The sequence below is a fragment of the Pleurodeles waltl genome, chromosome 5, assembly GCF_031143425.1.
Source record: "Pleurodeles waltl isolate 20211129_DDA chromosome 5, aPleWal1.hap1.20221129, whole genome shotgun sequence".
NCBI classification, from domain to species: Eukaryota; Metazoa; Chordata; class Amphibia; order Caudata; family Salamandridae; genus Pleurodeles; species Pleurodeles waltl.
The window spans coordinates 1,210,650,082-1,210,669,355 of NC_090444.1; the positions used below are offsets into that span (position 1 = coordinate 1,210,650,082).

A 19,274-nucleotide genomic window follows, 5' to 3' on the forward strand; every position below is an offset into this window, starting at 1 on the left:
TTTATTGGCCCATTCCTTTTACCTCCAATTTTAAATATTGTTTGTTTTGTAACTGTATATTTTCAGTTCTCTTCTTATGGCATGGCAACCTGTGTACAGTGATATTATTTCATCAACATCATGAGGGTACGGGTGCTAGTTGTGGCATCACGTATTCCATTGTATAACATGAACTGACATTGCAATAATTTTGCTCTCCTTGGCAGAGTTTTACTTTTTTACCCAATCGTTACTGCATATGCGAGCCTGAAGTATACCAATAATTAAATAATATGAAAAATAACCATAAACAAGCAGCTACTGCGCTTTGCTACATCTACACACAGTCATGCTATTGAAAGATCAGTAGACAAATTGGTTTATTCATTGAATGCAAAGCAGTTCACTAAATTTGCAAAAAGTAATGCAGAAGTATTGTTGCTTATTCTAAATGACACTTCCACTGATGCAGTTACATTTCACACGGGCAAAATTTTACACTCCTGTGCATTATTGTCTGCCCCCTTTAAGTTTGAAAATAGAAACAGATTGTTCCAGCAAAATGTTTTACTTTGGGTACTACTGTGTTTTAGCATACATCTGCCTAGTGGTCCCACATTATCAGTGTCCCCTTTAGCCAGTCCAAGCTTTATAGGTGGCAGCACTTTGCAGTTAGGGATGTGCTTGTTCATCCCTATGATGGGAAAATTGGAATTACAAGTGGCAACATTTTAAATTCTTCTAGTTAAAAAGCAAGAACTGGTCAAATGAGTTGCATGTGTCACAGGACTGTGTGGCGGCACAGATCTCCTACATAGCATATTTGCACAGTCTGCATGAGTCATTCAACAACTATTCTGAGACGGACTGCTTACAGTGGGAATAGTTCCATATACAACAAACGACACTCAAAGGGTCTCTAATGAAAAGAAGACAACATGGAATTGGGCACACTTGTAGACCTGGCAATAAAAAGCCACAAGAGAAATACAACAGCCACCAAATGACACGCAACTTGGTTCTAAAAGATTTTCACAGTCTAGCTGGATGCCAGTCTGTGCTAAAGATCTGCATTGCTCTATGTCACCGCAAATCATTGGGGTGTTACTTGCTGTCTCCAACAAATAAACTATCATAACAGTGGAGCCAAATCCTGCACATTGTCACAAAATAAGGTCATCACGAAATGGAACCATTCTCACCCATGCATATGGTTTTGTGTAGTAACAATGAACCGGTCCATAAGCATACATGCCAAGATTTTAGAAAGAGAAAGTGGGAGTTTTTTAAACAATAATCGGAGACAGTATTTACCCCATGAACTTCTATTTAATCCGAAGTAGTTTTTAGGTGGGAAAGAGCCACAGTTAAGGTATTTTTGGCTTCAAAAATCGTGTCTCCCGCCCGAATTGTCCTACTGGCATATATGCGTAAGTGCCCACAAATGTCCTCACACCTGTAAATATACCAGCGTACGTACCATAAAACAGGATTTAGGCGGTTGACTCCTCACTTTTTAAACCCAAAGCGGCTTTATTTTAGCTCACTCCCTCCTAAAATCCCCTCCACTTCCATGTAAGTCAACGGGGAAAATAAATTCCCCAGATTGGTTTCAAACGCTCCCTTTTTATAGGTTGAAAACCTTGGCCACGTGTATGACAGCTACAAAAAAATGAAATTTCTGCCACTTTGAGACGACCCATTATCAAATTTGTATAAAGACATCAAGACATCCTAACCTTTAAAAGAAAAGCAGGAGCATTTCTAGGAGACACACAAAAACCCATACATTTAAAAACGTATAATGATAAGTCCAGCTAGAGGCGTTATTTGAACAGTAAACATCACAAAGAATCAATAGTGTCAAATTACGTTTTCGAAAGAAACGGTGCATCGAGCAATAGCGCTACGCAGCAGCCTGTGGACAGACAACCTCAGAGAAACAGGGATAAAACAAGAGCGTGGACTTACGTGAGCACGTAGTTGACGCTGACGATGCAGTGCGGCCGCGACGACCTGCTGTTGTGCACGATGGTGGCGTAGCTTTGCACCCATACCCAGCCGCCCTGCTTGGCTAGGAAGCGGTAGTACTTGGTGGTCACCTGGCCCTTCACCAGCACTGTGCAGAGGGCGACAAAAGGGAGAGTGTGAGACTTGTGAGAACGCGATTCTAAGCTACAAGTGTGCATTACTGTTAGTAAACAAGGCTCGCGGGGTCGCTCGCTCTTTCGCAACATCAGGTGGTCTAACCCACAGGTAAATAGAATAAATGTTAATAAAATCAGTCGCAGCAACACTAATAATACTGTGTTACAGTAAGAATGGTAATAAAAATACACTGAATAATATAAAAAGCACTGATTAAGTCAATTAGCTCACGAGTGCAACTCAACCCCCTTGGAATGTGCTAAATTGCTCAGGCGAGGCTTCGGCTATGTGGCCAAATGTTAATTCTTTCTTGTGACAGTTTTCCCAGCGGTGATCACCAGCGTGAAACGAAGAGGCGAAGCAGATTGCGGGTAAAGAGCCTTGCATGGCTCGTTGTTAACACATAATGTTAACCCCTTGTTAATAGCGATATTGGTAGGAGAAAGGTGGACGGTACAAATTCGTAGAGCAGGCCCGGATACATGACGACGATTCTCATATTGTTTTTTTACGAGTGAACAATAGACATCGTGTGTGTATTTTGCAATGATTTGTATCTTTAAAGCAAACGCACTATCAAAGAAATGTTGCAGCATTTTGTAAGCTTTCTCTGGATCGTTGTCATTACAATTAAAGTGTTCATTGTTATGTATTATATGTAACACTGACTTTTCATTTTCATCTCTAGTTCAAACCCTACACAATCTGTGTAGACTTGGGAAATGGGGCAGCACAAAATAAATCGTCAGTGTGGCTATATGTGTAGTTGAAAGTAGCAAATGATTATACAGGAAAAAGCTCTACTTTTAATAAAATGAAAAGCAGAGGCAGTTGCCCAAGTAAAATAAATGACAACTAAATGGATCCTGATGATATACAAGTCACTATAAAAAAGTGATTCGGCACCGCGATGAATTTGGAAAGAGTTATACAAAGATAATTTGTATTAAACAATAATCGATTGATTGCTTCCGCGAACCCTGTGGCCATGAGGTGAGCACGGCGCCGGTCAGCAAAAGGGCGCTCTCTTACACAAGTGATGGGCACAGCGCAGGTGGAAGGTGTCACATCCGTGCACATGGTGGTAGAGAGTCTTCTCGATCAGGTCCTGGGGCTCATACCCTGTCAGCTCGGCCACCCTGAAAAAGCAAGGCGGAGACACACAATAATGTATTATAAGGCAGTGCGACAAAGGACCATGCGTTTTTGAAAATGTAAAACTCAACGATAACAGCGTTTACAAATGTAAAAGCTTTAATATGAGCATCCCTTCTAAACCTACAATTTCAGTATAATGTACATCCTGGAAGTCGTCTGAAGTTGACGTTTTCATCTTTGAGCACAATGCGTAGTGGTTATCAGAGCATGTACAAACAGGACGCAAAAATGCATCGCATATACATAACTAAGCAACCTCGGTAGGTCGTTAGTATTGCTCCAGTACAAGTTATCCTGCTATCTAGAACATTTCTTGAATACATCTGTTAATTTTGGATCCCTTCGCGTTCTTATTCTTTTATGTACTTTCTTTTCACAGCGAAATTGTCAGACGTCTTTAGAAGTAACGCATGCCCCGAGTGTTTATTTTTACAACTAACGAGAAAGGGTAATTTTCGGAACAAACAATCATTGTTAATGTTTATTTTTTGTTAGTTGCAGCTCTGTTTTCCTGTACGTCAAATACAGCTTACGCCTCATTCATTTTTAAACGCAACAAGTGAAAGGTAAGACAATTGACGCATCAGAAGCAGGCAGTAACAAACAAAAACGCGTTCATGCAATGTAGCTCTACAAAAATGAACATCTTGAAAACATGGAAACAGACACTAAACACAATTAAAATATTAAAACAGAATCAGAATTAAAGCGCGAATCGAGCACAACAAACCTTTAGAAACAAAACGGAATTCTAAAACGAACTAATACAAATAAAAATACAGAAACAGAAAATACAGGACCGTTGGCATAGGAAAGGTAAACGCCAAAGAAACATAGCGTAGCCGTGGGCGAGGACTGATATTGTCGGCCCTTTCTCACAGTGTGCAGAGACCTCTCCCTACCTGGAGTCCAGGAAGATGAGCTTCATGTCCAGGCTGGCTCTGAACATGAACATGTTGCTGTGCAGTTTGATCTCGGTGACGGCGCTGGGGGGCAGAGAGTGGCCCACGGCCACCAGCCCCACGTTCTGGTAGCAGCCGTCGAAAGGCGACATATCCAGGCTGTACTGGCGGATCTTCAGGTAGCCGCTGCAGTGAATCACCTGGAGCAGGGCGGCACAGACAACTCTGCATCAGTAGCGTGTCAACAGAGCGTGGGGGTTGGGGGAGGGTGTCTGTGTGCAGCAAATCATGCCTTAACCATGAGGCGTGACCGAGAGACGGGGTTACATGGCCCCGCATTTGCAATAAGGCATGGACAGAGGCAAACATCTACCCTGCACTAAGTGAGGCGTGGACAGAGGGAAGAGAGTTTACAACTATGCTGCGCTAACAACTAAACAAGGACAGAGAGAAGAGGGTTAACTGTGATCTTGCTTTAACAAGGAGGAATGTGCAGGGGAGTAGGGGAGGAGGTAGTGGTTACAGTTTCTCGGTCTTAACAGTGAGGCAGAAAAAGAGGGAAGAGAGCCATACGTCCGTCTTCCATTAATAATGAGTCATGGACAGAGAGGTAGGGCTTACATGGCCCTGCTTTGAAAATAAGGCATGGACAGAAAGAAGTGAGACATCTTCCTTGCATTGACAGTGAGGCAAGGACAGAGGGAAAGGGGTTACGTGCCCCTATATTAACAATAATAGTGGAAGAAGTGGAGGTTACAGTTACTCTGCCCAAATAATGAGACAGAGAAAGATTGGAGTGTGCAGAATTACCTACTCCAGGGACCATGGGAGGCAGTATCTCGCCCATGTCGTAAGAGAGCATGTATTCAAAAATGCATTCAGAAAGATCACGGAAGAGAGAGAAGGAGGCCCTAGGCATGTACCCACAAAGAGTGACAGAGGCAAGGAGCACCAAATGTTGCGCTTTTCCATTCAAGCAGCTCGAGGGGGAGGGAGGCTTTAACAATGGGTCAGGAAGGAAGAACAGCGAGGTAACACCTAGCCTAGATTGTGGGTCAATGGCTAGACTGCCTTTTGGCACCCTATCTTTCTTGTGCCTTATTTATCTATCTGTCTATCTGTCTGTCTGTCTGTCTGTCTGTCTGTCTGTCTATCTTTTCTGTTGGGCTCCCTCCAGCAATTACTGCCCCCCTGCGGAGGCAGGCCTTCCCTTAGTCTTTAATAATAAGAAACAGAGCACGACAGGAAGGGTACATGTGCTGGTGTGCTAAGTTTTTCTCTCGTAAACATCTCATAAAAACCAGTCGTTCTACCCATAATTTACGAAGTTTTCTCCATGTGGATATTCACACTAAAATCAGGACTTTCATGCTCTATTTATTTTGTTTTGTGTTTAAAAAAATGGCCAACATCCTCCTAATTTCAAGCTCACATGTGTAGAGAGCCACCCGGACTCTCCTCACGTTGTAACCCGTTCTGCGTGGCCAACATGGATAGTTGGTGTTAGATGCCACTAGTTACAGCTTGATGTACGCTATCATAACTTTGAGGGGGTGGGGCTGGTTACTACTGCCTCCATGTTAAACCTATAAAACCAAGCAAGAGAGACCTTGAGACAAAGGTAGCAAGCGTCAATGTTTTAATGAAGTGGTAATAGGGTTGCAGCCATGAATAAAAAACGCACTCAGGCCCAGTAGCAGGGGGTGTAGCTTTAGGGGGAGTCTTTAGGGTGTTACACACACCTCCCCCACACCCTGGCCAATAAATGTATTTTGTGATGAATAGTTAGACACAGTTGCTTTTCAGTAGGGTATGGTGCGGTGTCTGTCGATTTCACCAGGACACACAGACAAAAACGCATGCACACACTCTTTTTCTCTTTCTCTCTGTTTGAAAAGACTTCAAAAATGTTAGCTATTTCACAAAATAATGTGTTTTCTCTCACTTAGAAGCCCTACCAGTTCGCATTCCTCTTCCGTTCCACTGACCCATAAGCCCCTCTCATTAGGGCAGAGGTCTTCAAACTTTTTAATGCTGCGCCCCCCCCAGTTGAAAAATAAAAGTCATTGGGCCCCCCTCAGAATTTTTCACAATTATTTTATAAACATGGCAATGTTTAAATATGTCTAAACCTATTTAAACATTGCAGTTTAGTACTGTTACCTTTTTAAAACTGCAACAACATGCTTCTGCTTAAAACAAAGGCCTGTTATCTGTATAATATTTATTTTGGCCAGAGTCTGGGGCCCCCCCTGGGATCACTTGAGGCCCCCCTTGGGGGGCCCGCCCCCCAGTTTGAAGACCTCTGCGTTAGGGTGACCAGGCGTCCCGGATTTGCAGGGACAGTCATGTCCCGATTTTTAAAGAGGGTTGCCTAAAAATAGCTGAAGGTTTGTTTTTTTGTTTTGCTTTCTAAAGTAGAGGTAGTTGGAAGGTGTTATCAGAAGCGATTTAATTAACAGGCATAACACTGGCTTAAAAATCGCATCTTATTTATATTCTTAATGCCTTTTCTGTAATTCTATCCTAATGAGCGCTGGTAAGTCTGTGGCTCCGTTGAAGTAAAATTGTAGTCCTATTTTTTGTAGTTCTATTTTTGTGAAATGTCCCGCTTTTTGGCTTTAAAATCTGGTTATATTTAACTCAAGGAAATATTTTGTTATTTATGGTATATTGTCACCATTTCTGCTGAATCGCTGGCTAACGAAAGGCTATAAAGAGCAAATTACAAAGGTATAGAGGCCACAAACAGATAAGAATGTACATATAATCATGTCACATTTTAGAGCCAACTGGACTTATTTCACTGACAGACAAAGTAAGTGACTGTTTTAATGATCTGCATTCTAAATTCTGACAAAGACTAGTTCTTTCTGTTTTTTTTTTTTTTTTTAGCTCTTATCTGCCCTCTGCGGTCCATTCAAAGTCTCAAATACAATGCTAAAGAAAGTGTGTACATGTTATACAACCCTGAAACAAGCTTGTACATAATAACCACCTGCTAGTCGGAATGTTTTGCATTTTCTCTAACATAAAAAAAAAAAAATCATTGACACTATAGCATTCACACGATTCACTTCTAGATCTACCTGGTGGATTTAAGCATGGGGTCACTAAGGGTCGCAGCTGCGACCCCTGGATTGCCCTTTCCTAACCCCTGGCACTGCCTTTGAGGCCCCTAGCCTCAGAGGTGGCAAATTCAGTGCCTGGAACACAGTTGCAGATTTTCCTTATGGATGACAGTTGGGGATCCACTCTATCTGTTTTCTGTCAGTTTTTTATTTTTTTAAATAACACTGATAGTGAATAATTGTATATTATTCATCATTAGTGTAATAAAAAATGGAAGACAGTTGGCTGGAATATGCCCTTCCAAGGCAGCTGAGGTAAGTAAAAATGCTTTTAAATGTATGTTGTGTGCGTGCTTGCGAGTGAGTGTGTTTATGTGAGAGATATTTGTGTAACTGAAAGTAGAGGTGAAAGGGCATGTGATGTCATTTCCGTTACCCCTGGAATCTCGGTGAATTGACGTGCATGGATTCAAGTGCAATGTAGTCATATTTAGCGAAGGGATTTGGGACTATGTACTGTGACATTTTATAGACCTTTCAATGTATGGACCCCGTCATTAATATTCCATGAATTCAATGTCTGGGTAAAGTTCGGTACCCAGGGTGAGGGGCAGCGCTCCTCCCGTCCCTCGTACCCGTTATATAATAGTCTCAGCCCAGGGTCACTAGGAGCAGCCGCGGCAGCTTTAGGGCTGAACTCCGCGTGCCAGACGGCACGCGCCGCGACCGCGTGACGTGAACCCACCTTGTAGCCTCCGCAGGTCAGGCCCGCGTTCCTCTTGGCCAACACGCATTTCATGCGCAGGAAGAAAGAGCGCTCGATCTCGTACTCTGCAAAGACAAAACGACAAAGGGGGGTCACGACTGGCGAGCAGGCTCCTGCAGTGGAGACAGGTGGGCGTCGGACGAGGAGACATTACCCTGGACGAAGTGCGAGTGGTAGGGCTGGTGAGCTGTCAGCACGGCGGTCATCTCATCGTGGTCCGCAGGGTGGATGTACTCGTAGATGCTGTTTCCGGTCAGCTCTACCTGTGGTGAAAGAAAGGTGGTTATCATCTCTGCTTCCGGGCACACATTGCCGCTTCGGAAGGAAGGCTACGCTCCCTGGTCACAGCCGGGCTGCACCGAGGCTCCTCTTTTATTCCACAGCCACGGCGCGCACAGGTGTGTGTGCGTATGAGGGGGTAGGGCGCCCTTATCGCTTTCTGTATATATGTCAACCAGGTAGGATTGTGTAAAGCTAACCTCGAGTACACACAGCGCCCGCGAGGCTATCTTTATTCACACCTGGAGGACGGGGGAAACACGTTTGCAGATAACATGTTCACCTACCTGTGATAAGCCGAGGTGCACCGATGCGGTCTCCGAGATGTACATGATTTTCCCATCCGGGGCCACCACGAAGATGAAGCCGTCCAGAGTCTAAGCAAACAGAAGGAGAATAGAGATCAGACGAGGTGCGACCAAGCAAGAAATTAACAGAGAGGAAGTGCGAGTGTATAGGAATTCCAGGAACTATTGGGATAAAAACGACTCTTCACAGAGAGCGTGGTACACAGCGCATTGTCTCTGTGCACTCGAAGGATAGATGCTACTAATAACCAACTCAAAGGTGCACCTGCTTTCAAGAAGGACGATAAATACACAAGCCCCACAAGCATTCGAAATTGTATTTTCCTGGTTTCTGCAGTAACATTTAATTCGCTGAGGTAGCTAGGAATTTCGTGATTCTAATCCCCCAGGTTAAGGGTTTTGTGTGATGTACCTGCTGCCCCCTCTTCACCGTTTTGATATAAGTATGTGCTCGCTTGCACATGTAATTAATTGATTTGCAACAGCTGTGATTGACATTTATCAGCTAACAGTACCTACATCATATCCTGGAAATGTAATCGGGGAGTCGGGGCAACATCACAGAGTGCTTGAAACATCACGCAGTGCTTAATTTGTTTAATTTGTGGCGTTGGTTGCATCTGACTGGCACCCACGCTCACCATCAGACTTTGACCCACCGAAAGAGAGAAGAAGGAAGAAGAGGGAGAATGGATGAGGAACTAAAAGACAGGAAAACACTGGCAAGTGAAGTAAGCAGAAATGAAAAATATCCTGCAAGAGTGAGGTAAACAGAAAGGAAGTGTAGGATGGTGGAAGAAAGAGGCATGAGGTGGAGTCAAGACTAGGCAGCATTAGTATTTAGCAAGTGGGAGTTTGTGACATATATTTTCAGAAAATAAAAACAAAGGCCTGATTGACAGGGTATTTTCTTCTTGTCTGTAGGCCCATTGCACATTTTTCGGACAACCATGCTTTGCAGGATTGTCTCAGATAGGGAAAACAATCAAAGGTCAGGTAAGCACCACTGTGATCTGACATTCTTGTAGTACAAAGGCCTAGAAAGGAGTGTACTCCTGCAGAACCAGCTGAGGATCTGCTAGTGTAAACTCAGCACTTTTCCTGTATCCAAATTGAAAGGGGGGATAGTGTTTAGGGCCAGACAGGAGCACTGCTAAATTACAGCCATGGTCCCATTCTGCCAAACTCGAAATTACCCCGTATAAATTACCTTGAAGAAACAGCTTCACACAAAACTTGACTTGAAAGTACTGTGCTGACTCTTGGTGAAGTCCTGAATTAAATTCAGCTCCTTCCACACCAGTGGTTCCCAGTCTGTGGTCCGGGGACCCCTGGGTGTCTGCGAAGCCTCCCCAGGGGATCCGCGACTGCTTAGAAAATTAAATAATATTAACAGATTAGGTCCCCACCTTTAATTAATGACTCAGTGGGGGTCCCCAGATTGCAAAAAAGATTCAGTGGGGGTACCCGGGCTCCAGTAATGATAAAGTGGGGGCCCACAGAAGTCAAAAGGTTGGGAACCACTATGCAATGCATCTGCTATCCTGGATCAAGAGTGGGGATATCAGTAGAAGCTGATCCTTCACTCTGAGCAACCCAAGCACGCACATCATCTTCCAGCCAGAGCTATGGGGCAAAAGCATGTAAGGAGGTCCTATGAAGTACCGGGCCCCAAACTCACAAATGCTTTCATCACAGTCCTCGTTCAAGCAAGTCTTTGACTAAGGGAATGCCAGAGCAGTGACCCCTCTTACAACCGGCAGGGCTCTTAATTACTTTCAATCTACTGGATATATTCCAGTTCCCTTCCTTCTCACTAAGTAGCATCCCTTCACTCACCACCACCACCAAACTCAAGTTCATGTTCTACTCTCCATAGCTCATGAGGCAGAGCTAATCAGCAATATGCCAAACTGATAAATGTTGATATTTTATTGTGTTTTCTACATTCTCTGGTCAATCTGTCAATATGACATTGAATAGCATGAAGCTTTGTTTCAGGTGCAACTAAATTAAAGTTGCAATCTTTACAGTGCCAGCAAAATATTAGCCTTAAAACCATCACAGTTCACCACAACCCCTCTAAGTGGATCCATGGTACACGGGAAGAAATTCTAAACAATGTGACCAGGGTACACACCGTATACACACTGGGTACATACATGGCATATGATGTGTTGATCCGGATCACTTCTTATCCAGTGTACTTTTTATTAGGAACTCCCTCCTAATAAGGTTGAATCCACCCTGGTAGAAACCTCTTACTAGGGTGGGATGAGGTTGCTGAGGATGAAGCATGCCACAAGTGGGTGAGGCTTCCTTACTCAATCTGATTGGCACTCTGAGATTGAGTATACCCTAACTGCAAATGCCAAAAGGGCTATCGTTCACTAATGGTCAAAATGGGTGCCTAGTTACACTGCATGACTTGTACACATTGCCCATAAAGAATGTACAATGTAACTGCACACTACACACACCACACTCAAGGCACCATTCCACCACAGGTTCCTTTGCACACACAAACAGTTGCCATAACAAAAGGTGCGTCAAAGAGTAATTCATAACTCAAATTTAATAACTGAGATTTTAGTCACAATCAGTCAAAGCAAACGAGAATTGGAATACAAAATTTACCCTGCTTGTAATGATGCCATGCCCCAGGGAAATTATTTTGCTGCTGTGGTGAAAATGATTAGAAACCATGTTGTGTTAGGTTCTGTAATACTAGTTCATTTTTGTACAGTGAATGTCGTTGATGGAAATGTTTGCTTATCACTGCCTTATAACTTCATGTTACTAATACTGTATTGTGCTGTGGGAGTGCTGTGTGTTTTAGGTGCAATCTAAAAACAAAAGTTATTAGTCTTTGTGATATAAATGTGAGAATATGAGATTGTGAAAAATGCTGAAAATGTGAGTTTATGAATTAAATATTACAAAGGTCTGTGGAACAAGGAATATTCTAGACTGTCCTACTCACTTCCTTCCTCCTCTTTGCACCATTTTCCTCTGAAATCCCTCCCTCTGCTTTAGTCACTTACAACCCTTTTGTCCCCACAGCTCTCTTTCTGAAATCCCACACTCTGCATGTCTCACATTGCACCTGCTTCCTATTCATCACAGCTTTTTCAAACTTTCCTTGTGCAAGGAGTTCCTTTTGTCTGTTGCACTTCACCACGCACGCACAGGCGCGCACAGTTGGGAAGTCTCTCACACACATACACACAGTTTGAAAACACTGCATTTTGATGACCTTTGTAACTGTCAATTGTTTATCATCTGTGCACCTCTTTACCACCTTTTCCCCATTAATCGTCATTATAATGGGCACATATGTGACCATGAATATCTTTGCTTTGAAATAGGCCAAGAATTGTATGGGCTTGTAATTTGAGTACCTTTATGATCAGGTGAGAGGCACTGTGAGAAACTCACAATGCTTTCAACCTCAACCCCGGAGCTCTTAATCGCGCCCCATCGTGATCACCCATCTTTCACCTTCAGCTCACCGAGAGGCAACTCAGTTCAAAGTACATACTAAGCAAGATTAATAAATTGCATGGGAAATAAAAACACAGAACGGATCTTAGAAAATGAAATACTCTTAGGAATATAGGCTCCTATACCGTTTACATAATTGCTGACAAGTATTACCTAAACGTTTTTTAAACTCATTGTTGAAATAAGTTCAGTGTTTTTCTTTCTAAAGTTAATGACGTGACCACGTGGCTCTGTAGGGAGCCGTTCTCATGTCATTTTTAAAGTAGTCCCAGTGGGCAGCACTGGCAGGACCCATTCCTTTTAAGTGCATTGTTCCTAGAAATTATAAATGCAAACACAAATGACCTAACTTTTAATTAGGCTCAGTTATTAGTCAATTATTAGATAACTGACCTTATTGTTGTTATTACTAGCAGCAGTTTTGTGATTTGTTTAAATGGCAAATGATGAATCTGTCATTTAGAACTAATTAAACGGTTGAATACTTAGTAGCATGTTTGTAAAGCTACTTGGCATAAATAATACACAGCTTCTAATTGGGAACACAAAAATCAGCAAGCAGACGGGCACACATACAGATCCATGCAACCCAGATATGGTCAGGCAGAATGCAAGCAGGAACAAAGAGAGGACATGTGGTTCAACGAAGAGAAAGTTGGTTGGCCGAATTTATGGATGCATGTTTAATGGCCATGGTATGTTTTCTGACAAAATCATATTTGTGTTAGACAAAAAAAATCGGTCTTTTTTTTATAAATAATTTCTACAGGCTGATCTAATACTTTTGTCTCCATGCCCAGTCAGTCAAAGGTCTTTCCGGAGTGATCATTTTCAGGAACAATGTAGTGCACATTCCATCATTAGCTGCCTTGCTATGATAACACATGTCTAGCATTGAAATTCAGAAGCTTCATTTCTGTAATACTAACAATTGTCACCGTTAGGTTTGCCATACGACTCAATCTACACAATTTCTTATTCCTACTTTAAATTAAATGTGCCTTGCAATTTCAGTATAATATGAAAAACTAAAAGAAATGAAACACACTGTGATTTGAATTTCTTCAGTCGGCTGGCTATGCATTCACACAGGCAGATTTCTTATTTTTGTGTTCCTGCTTCCACATGGATTATATTTTTTAACCATTTGGCAATAAAATTGAAAGGGAGTATCAACAATACACAAGTTCTTTTGAATTAATTTACTATTCTTAGCCCTCTGCATATCTTTAGTTTTCTTGCTCACAATTGCTCCCAAGCAACAACTCCCTGTAATGTGCGGAGGGGTGCTGCACACAAAGCCGCAGTTGAAATACCATGATATTACAGTCTGGATGTATGCATTGATATGACTCAAACAGCTATCAGATTAACTCATTTCATGTGAACTTTTTGATGGCAGCTATCAATCCCTGAAGCTATCAGTGTCAGCTGTCCCAAACATGAGATCCTTCGTAGTATCCCAAGAGACAATTTCTTGACCGTGTCCACTAGAAGATGACATAAATTAAGATTTCTTCTGTAATTCTATCACTTCTACTATGTTGTACTTAAGCACATATTGAGAAGTGAAGACTAATTAACCAGAGATTCTATTAAAAAATATTGTGACCATGCCATTAGACTATGCCTCCGAAGTGTAGTGGGCTGTCATGTCCTGGTGCTTCTCTACGGAGTTACATGTAAAAAATGTTCCTACCAAGAACAGAGAAGGAATTTATCACAGTGACAGGTTCTCTACAATCTTTCAGAGCTGCTTCAGTGAGCCTTGGACTAATAATTGAGCTGTGAAAGACAGAGCTAGCCTTCAATCTATTTTTAATATCTACGGAACGGTTTGGGCTAAAAAACTCTATTTTTTACTATTCTACCTCCACTTGACTGTGCTATCATCATAAGGTGTACATTAAGGCATGTTTTTATAGGGATAACACTGACTAAACATTGATGTTATTCAAGGATGTGAATGGGATCCAAAAAAGTGGAGGTCTCTAAAAGGGTTGTGGCAAATGTAATCAAGGGTGTGGCTCAATATGTAAACTACATTTTTGTGATCCCTATAGTGTTCCACCCAACCGGGATCTCGGTACAAGGTTAAGTAAAACATGCAAAATATAAACTAAATCACTGACATAGACTACCTTAACATTTTTTACATTAATTGTTCAGAAATCCATCAATGTTATTTGCCAGTAAAGTTAAGAACATTAATATAGGGCACGATTGGGGCCCGTTTCAATGTCTGTTTTCAATTACTAATGGGTCTGAGACCTGGAGGCACCCAGCCCACCTAAAGACCTGATGTTGTTTGGGTGATAATCTACTGTGTCTTTTAGTGTCTGGCTCAGTTCATGAGTTGGCCTCAATCAAGATATCCAGCACAGTCAAGAAAGCTTTGTAGGGCATGTTTCTGTTTAAAAAGTGTCCTGTGTCATGATTATATGGTAAACAAATGTTGTTTCACTGTTGATACTGTTAGGTGATCACTACAACTTTAGGATTTTGAAAAATGTTTGGCACAGAGATAGAGAATGACAGAAAAGGGTGAGGCAGGGGAAAGGAATGTGGAAGGGTGCAAGAGATTAAGAGGGGGGAAGTATGTGTAAAATCAGTGGTTAATATGAGCCGGTGGTTGCAGGTGGGGCCCACCAGCACAATTGTTTGTGGACCATAACCTTTTTGACTTTGACTTGGAGTAAGAGAGGGAAACCACACAACTGGAAAGAAGGTGGAAAAGAAAGATGGAAAATGTGATATAGTGAGAAAGAAGGACCATGCAAGAGTGAAATAAAGGGGATGATGTGACTGGTGGCAAATTAAAGTGGCATGAGGTGGCATGTTAAAGTGGCATGAGGTGGCATAAAAGCAGTGCAGCCTTAGTATTCTGAACCCCGGCCTTCAATAGCTCCATCTGAGGGTTTCTGAGCAAAACTTCGGGCCCAGCACTAATTCATATACAAATTAAGCACTTTGTATAAGAGACCAAACACTTCAGGTTTTGCTACTCTTCACTGAACAGATAAAAATGCCACACTCGAAAATTGCAACAGATCGGAATTCAGTCTTCAGATGGAAGTGATACAGTATGTTGGAATAGAGAAAGACAAAGGGAAAAGAGAAAGGGAGCGGGGAGAAAGGCTGAAGGATAGAGAGGAAAAAAGAGAAGTAAACATCTGAGAGGAAGTAAACAATAAAGAGTATAGAGCAAGAGGGAAAAGAGTGAGATAAAGAGAAGGGACAGTTAGAGAGAGTGATAAAGTGAAAGGGAGAGTGGTTAAAGTTAGAAAGTAAGAGGGAGAGAGGAAGATGGTGATTAAGTTGTGAAAGGGAGAGTAAGAAGAATAGGTGGTTAGAAAAAGAAACAATCATTTGCAATGCAATGGGTCTCCTGTTTGCTTGAGTTAGAGCTATTAGCATTATAAACTTTAAGGACTGTGGAAGAATTCGATGCCAAAAGGGCAATGAATGAGTGAATACATGAATTTACTTTTTTGTGGGAGATTGTGGTATGATAAATCACACTGGATAAATGAAAGTGCTTGGACACTAAATTCGCAACATTGGGCCTGGTTTAGATTTCGACAGATGGGTTACTCCGTCCACCAAATTATAAATCTCATTATTTCCTCTGGGATATCCATCACCTTTGTGACAGAGTAACCAATCTGCTGAAATCTAAAGTGGCCCATTGTCGTTTAACAGTTAAGAAGGCTCGTTACTGGGTATCTCATAGTAAAATCAGTGTTTCTGTGACAAAATCTAAGCCTATAATCCATTCTCAATGTGACTGTGAGAGCGTTCAATGGGACAACATATGCGTCTTCAGGGACTTGCTGGAAAACATCATTTTTTTGTGAAATATTTAGTCTCAGGATTGCAGAGTGCATTATCACCAGAGGATCATGAGATAATCTCCTGAAGTCTGGAAGAATACAAGACCCTCTCAGTATTTACATCAATGGCTGTATTCTGGTGCTCAGAAGCCAGTCACACAGCTACAGGCCATGGTTCCGGAAGTACATCATAACTGGGCATTGCACTCTTCAGTAACTACCAGGCTGGAATGAGTTTGTACATGGCGTTCAAGTAGCAGAGAATGGTACAGGACATTTTCAAACCTAGCTAGAAGAAATTCCAGTCGAGGCTGGCGTGAGGGGAGAATTCTTTAGGTGAGGAATCCACAGGTAGGTGTATCCATCAGAAAGACTGGATTCACTGCCTCTTTATACCCGAACGAGAGATGTTGCTTATATGAGCCTCAATGAAAGCTACGAATACCCAACATCAGTGAAAAGAATCTGGATTTTAGCATCCAGCTGTACACAGCATCTAGCCAGCTGTCGCCAGGGTATGAGTGACACTGCGCTTTGAAACAAGAAAATGGTAGCTGCGGCTTAAGTTGAAGATAGCATCTTTCCCTTCCCTCATCTGCTTTTCAGTTCACCTTTGGTAGTACACCATGATCAAAAGTGCATAGCGCATACAGCAATCAAGACAGTACCAGAGATAAGAGTAGGGTGGAAACTCATTTATTTACAGCTCAGGCAAGACGTGGGGTTTTTCGACAGCACGGGATGTGGCGTACTAAATCTTTTCTGTGTCTTAAAAATGGGTAAGTTAGTGCGTCAAGAAGTTGGTCTTCAAGAACTGCTAAAACGCTCGCAGGCATGATGGGAAGGGCTGGAGCGTCACTGAATAAAACAAGCCGATGGCCGCCATGAGCGTGAAGCAAACACACAAAAGGAAAAAGAAGTTAGCTCGCAGTGAAATGTATCAGCAAAAGCGCAATTATCCATGTTACCAACAAAAGTGCAATTATCCATGTAACCGTCAAAAGTGCCATTATTCATCTAACAGGATCGATGTCATGCAAAGCGCACGTCTACCGCCCAGCGAGATCACGCTGCCTATGAAACAAAGAGAAAAAGTGGTCCAGAAACCATACGGAAAACATGGAGTCTCGTATGTTTTCAGTAGTTGGCCGGTGCGCTCGAGGAGGGCTAAACACCGGAAAAGGCATGACGTATCCTTCCCCCTATCAAATCAAGCGAATTTCAAAAGGCAAGCCCACGAACCAACCAAAGTGATGGGCATGGTTACAAGCCTGTAGAGAAAGAAAAACAGGGACAGAGTGCTTTGCGCACTTGGCCCTAAAAAAAGGGGAACAGAGTGTGAGAAAAAGAGAGACTAAAACCAAGAAGAGAGCTAAAAGAAACATAGAGAATAATCTCTGAGAGAAAGCCAGAAAACTGAGCAAGAGAGATTAAAAGAAAAAGAAGGCTGTGAGAGGCGTGATCAAGAAATGAGAACGAAGTGGTTGACAGTAAGAAGCAGAAGAAAGAAGGGTAGCGACAAAGGAAATGACAGAGACAAGGATGTCTTGAAAAGCCATGGGGAGACAGCAAAAGAGAAAGGTAAGTAAAATAAAGCGGGAAAGTGAAAGGCAGAAAGAAAATGGAGAAGGAGTAAGGGAAGAGATAAAATGAAAGTAGGCTGTCCTCTTCCCCAGACATTGGTTCAGGCAGATAGACTCTATCCTTGGGGATTTTCTTTGGGGGGGGTTCTCACGACATGTTTTCAATCGACCTATTAAAGGGACATTGCAGCAGCTGATATTCATGCATAATACACCACCTCCCACCTTTTGGTCATTAATGGTTGGTGGTACAGGCCTCCTGGTGACCCTGCATACGCACTAGAGAAGTGGGCTATGAATGACACACCCATCACATCCTATCTCTACGGCGGGAAAGGCATGACATTCTTGCCATCGGCTGCTCAGGTGGCTCTGAGTCTTTGCAGGAGCGCTCTGCAGTGCATAGGGTGGTGGGGCCGTCTTACAGAGCAGACAACCCTTTGGCGGGGTTGCTTGTTGCCTCAGGTGTCGGGGTTGGATGGTTTTCGACCTTGGGACCACATAGGGATTTCCACTTTGGCCGACATTATGCAGGGACCCGTATTAAAATCATAGCAGGACCTGCAGCTCGAATATCAACTCCATCTGAGCCAATTCCATCGCTACCTCTAGCTCCATCACGCCCTCACCCCCTGCATACGACACAACCTAGACCTCCCTGAATTCAGCCCCCTCGAGGGCAAGCTCCTCGTTAGAGACCTAAAATCACCAAAATTCACAAAGATTTAGAAAACCCTGGTCACTAACTTCACTAATACCCTAGCCACCCTTCGGCAATAAGATCTTGAAACATTAGACAACAATGACTAGATGGAAGCCCTGGGGGCACCCAGGAAGGCTGCAATGTCGACCCACCTCAGCCTTATCCAATTTAAATACTTACATAGGGCCTATTATACACTGCACCTCTTGTGGCGCATAGGTCTGGTGACCTCCCCTTCACTGTGGTGTGGCGGAGGGTACCTTTATCCATTCTTTATGGCGCTGTAAAGCACTAAGGGCCAGATGTAGGAAACTCCCAAATTGCGACTTGCAATTTGCGAGTCCCTGCGACTCGCAAATTGCAAGTCGCAATTTGGGATGCAGAAAGGTGTCTCAGACACCTTCTGCAAGTTGCTATGGGGTCGCAAAGACCCACCTCATTAATATTAATGAGGTGGGTCGCAATTTGCGACCCCATAGCGACTCAGGGCACTCACAGGGATGGAGGCCTGCTGGGAACAGCAGACCTCCATGTCCGTGACTGCTTTTAAATAAAGCAGTTTTTTTTTTCAAAGTGTAGCCCGTTTTCCTTAAAGGAAAACGAGCTGCACTTAGAAAAAAAAACGAAACGAAAAAATATTTTTGGGTCCAGTCACAAAGGGGAAGGGGTCCCATAGGGACCCCTTCCGTTTGCGAGTGGGTTACCATCCACTTCAAGTGGATGGTAACTGCGAGTCCATTTGCGACCGCTTACCCGGTCGCAAATGGAATTGCATACCACTGTGACTCGCAAATAGGAAGGGAACACCCCTTCCTATTTGCGACTCGGAAACGCATTTTGCGAGTCGGTTCCGACTCGCAAAATGCATTTCTACATACCATAGACGCATTTGTGACTCGCAAACGGCGATTTTCGCCGTTTGCGAGTCGCAAATTCGTTGCTACATCTGGCCCTAGATGTGTTCTGATGGGGAGTTCTCTCCTGTTTGAGTTTGGTCATCTCATGGGTTTTACCAAAAGACTCCAAGATGGTGCTTCTAC

General features: G+C 42.9%; 1 protein-coding gene across 1 annotated transcript in view; it reads right to left on the bottom strand.

Annotated features, from left to right (window-relative positions):
• The window catches only part of SIM1 (SIM bHLH transcription factor 1), a 238,014-nt gene that overhangs the window by 94,998 nt on the left and 123,742 nt on the right, over positions 1-19,274 (bottom strand). The window contains exons 4-9 of the mRNA XM_069235470.1: positions 8,587-8,680; positions 8,179-8,283; positions 8,004-8,089; positions 4,188-4,387; positions 3,160-3,266; positions 1,951-2,098 (exon numbers count right to left, since the gene is read on the bottom strand). Of these exons, the coding sequence (XP_069091571.1) occupies positions 1,951-2,098; positions 3,160-3,266; positions 4,188-4,387; positions 8,004-8,089; positions 8,179-8,283; positions 8,587-8,680 (740 nt within the window). The remainder of the gene's footprint in view (positions 1-1,950; positions 2,099-3,159; positions 3,267-4,187; positions 4,388-8,003; positions 8,090-8,178; positions 8,284-8,586; positions 8,681-19,274) is intronic.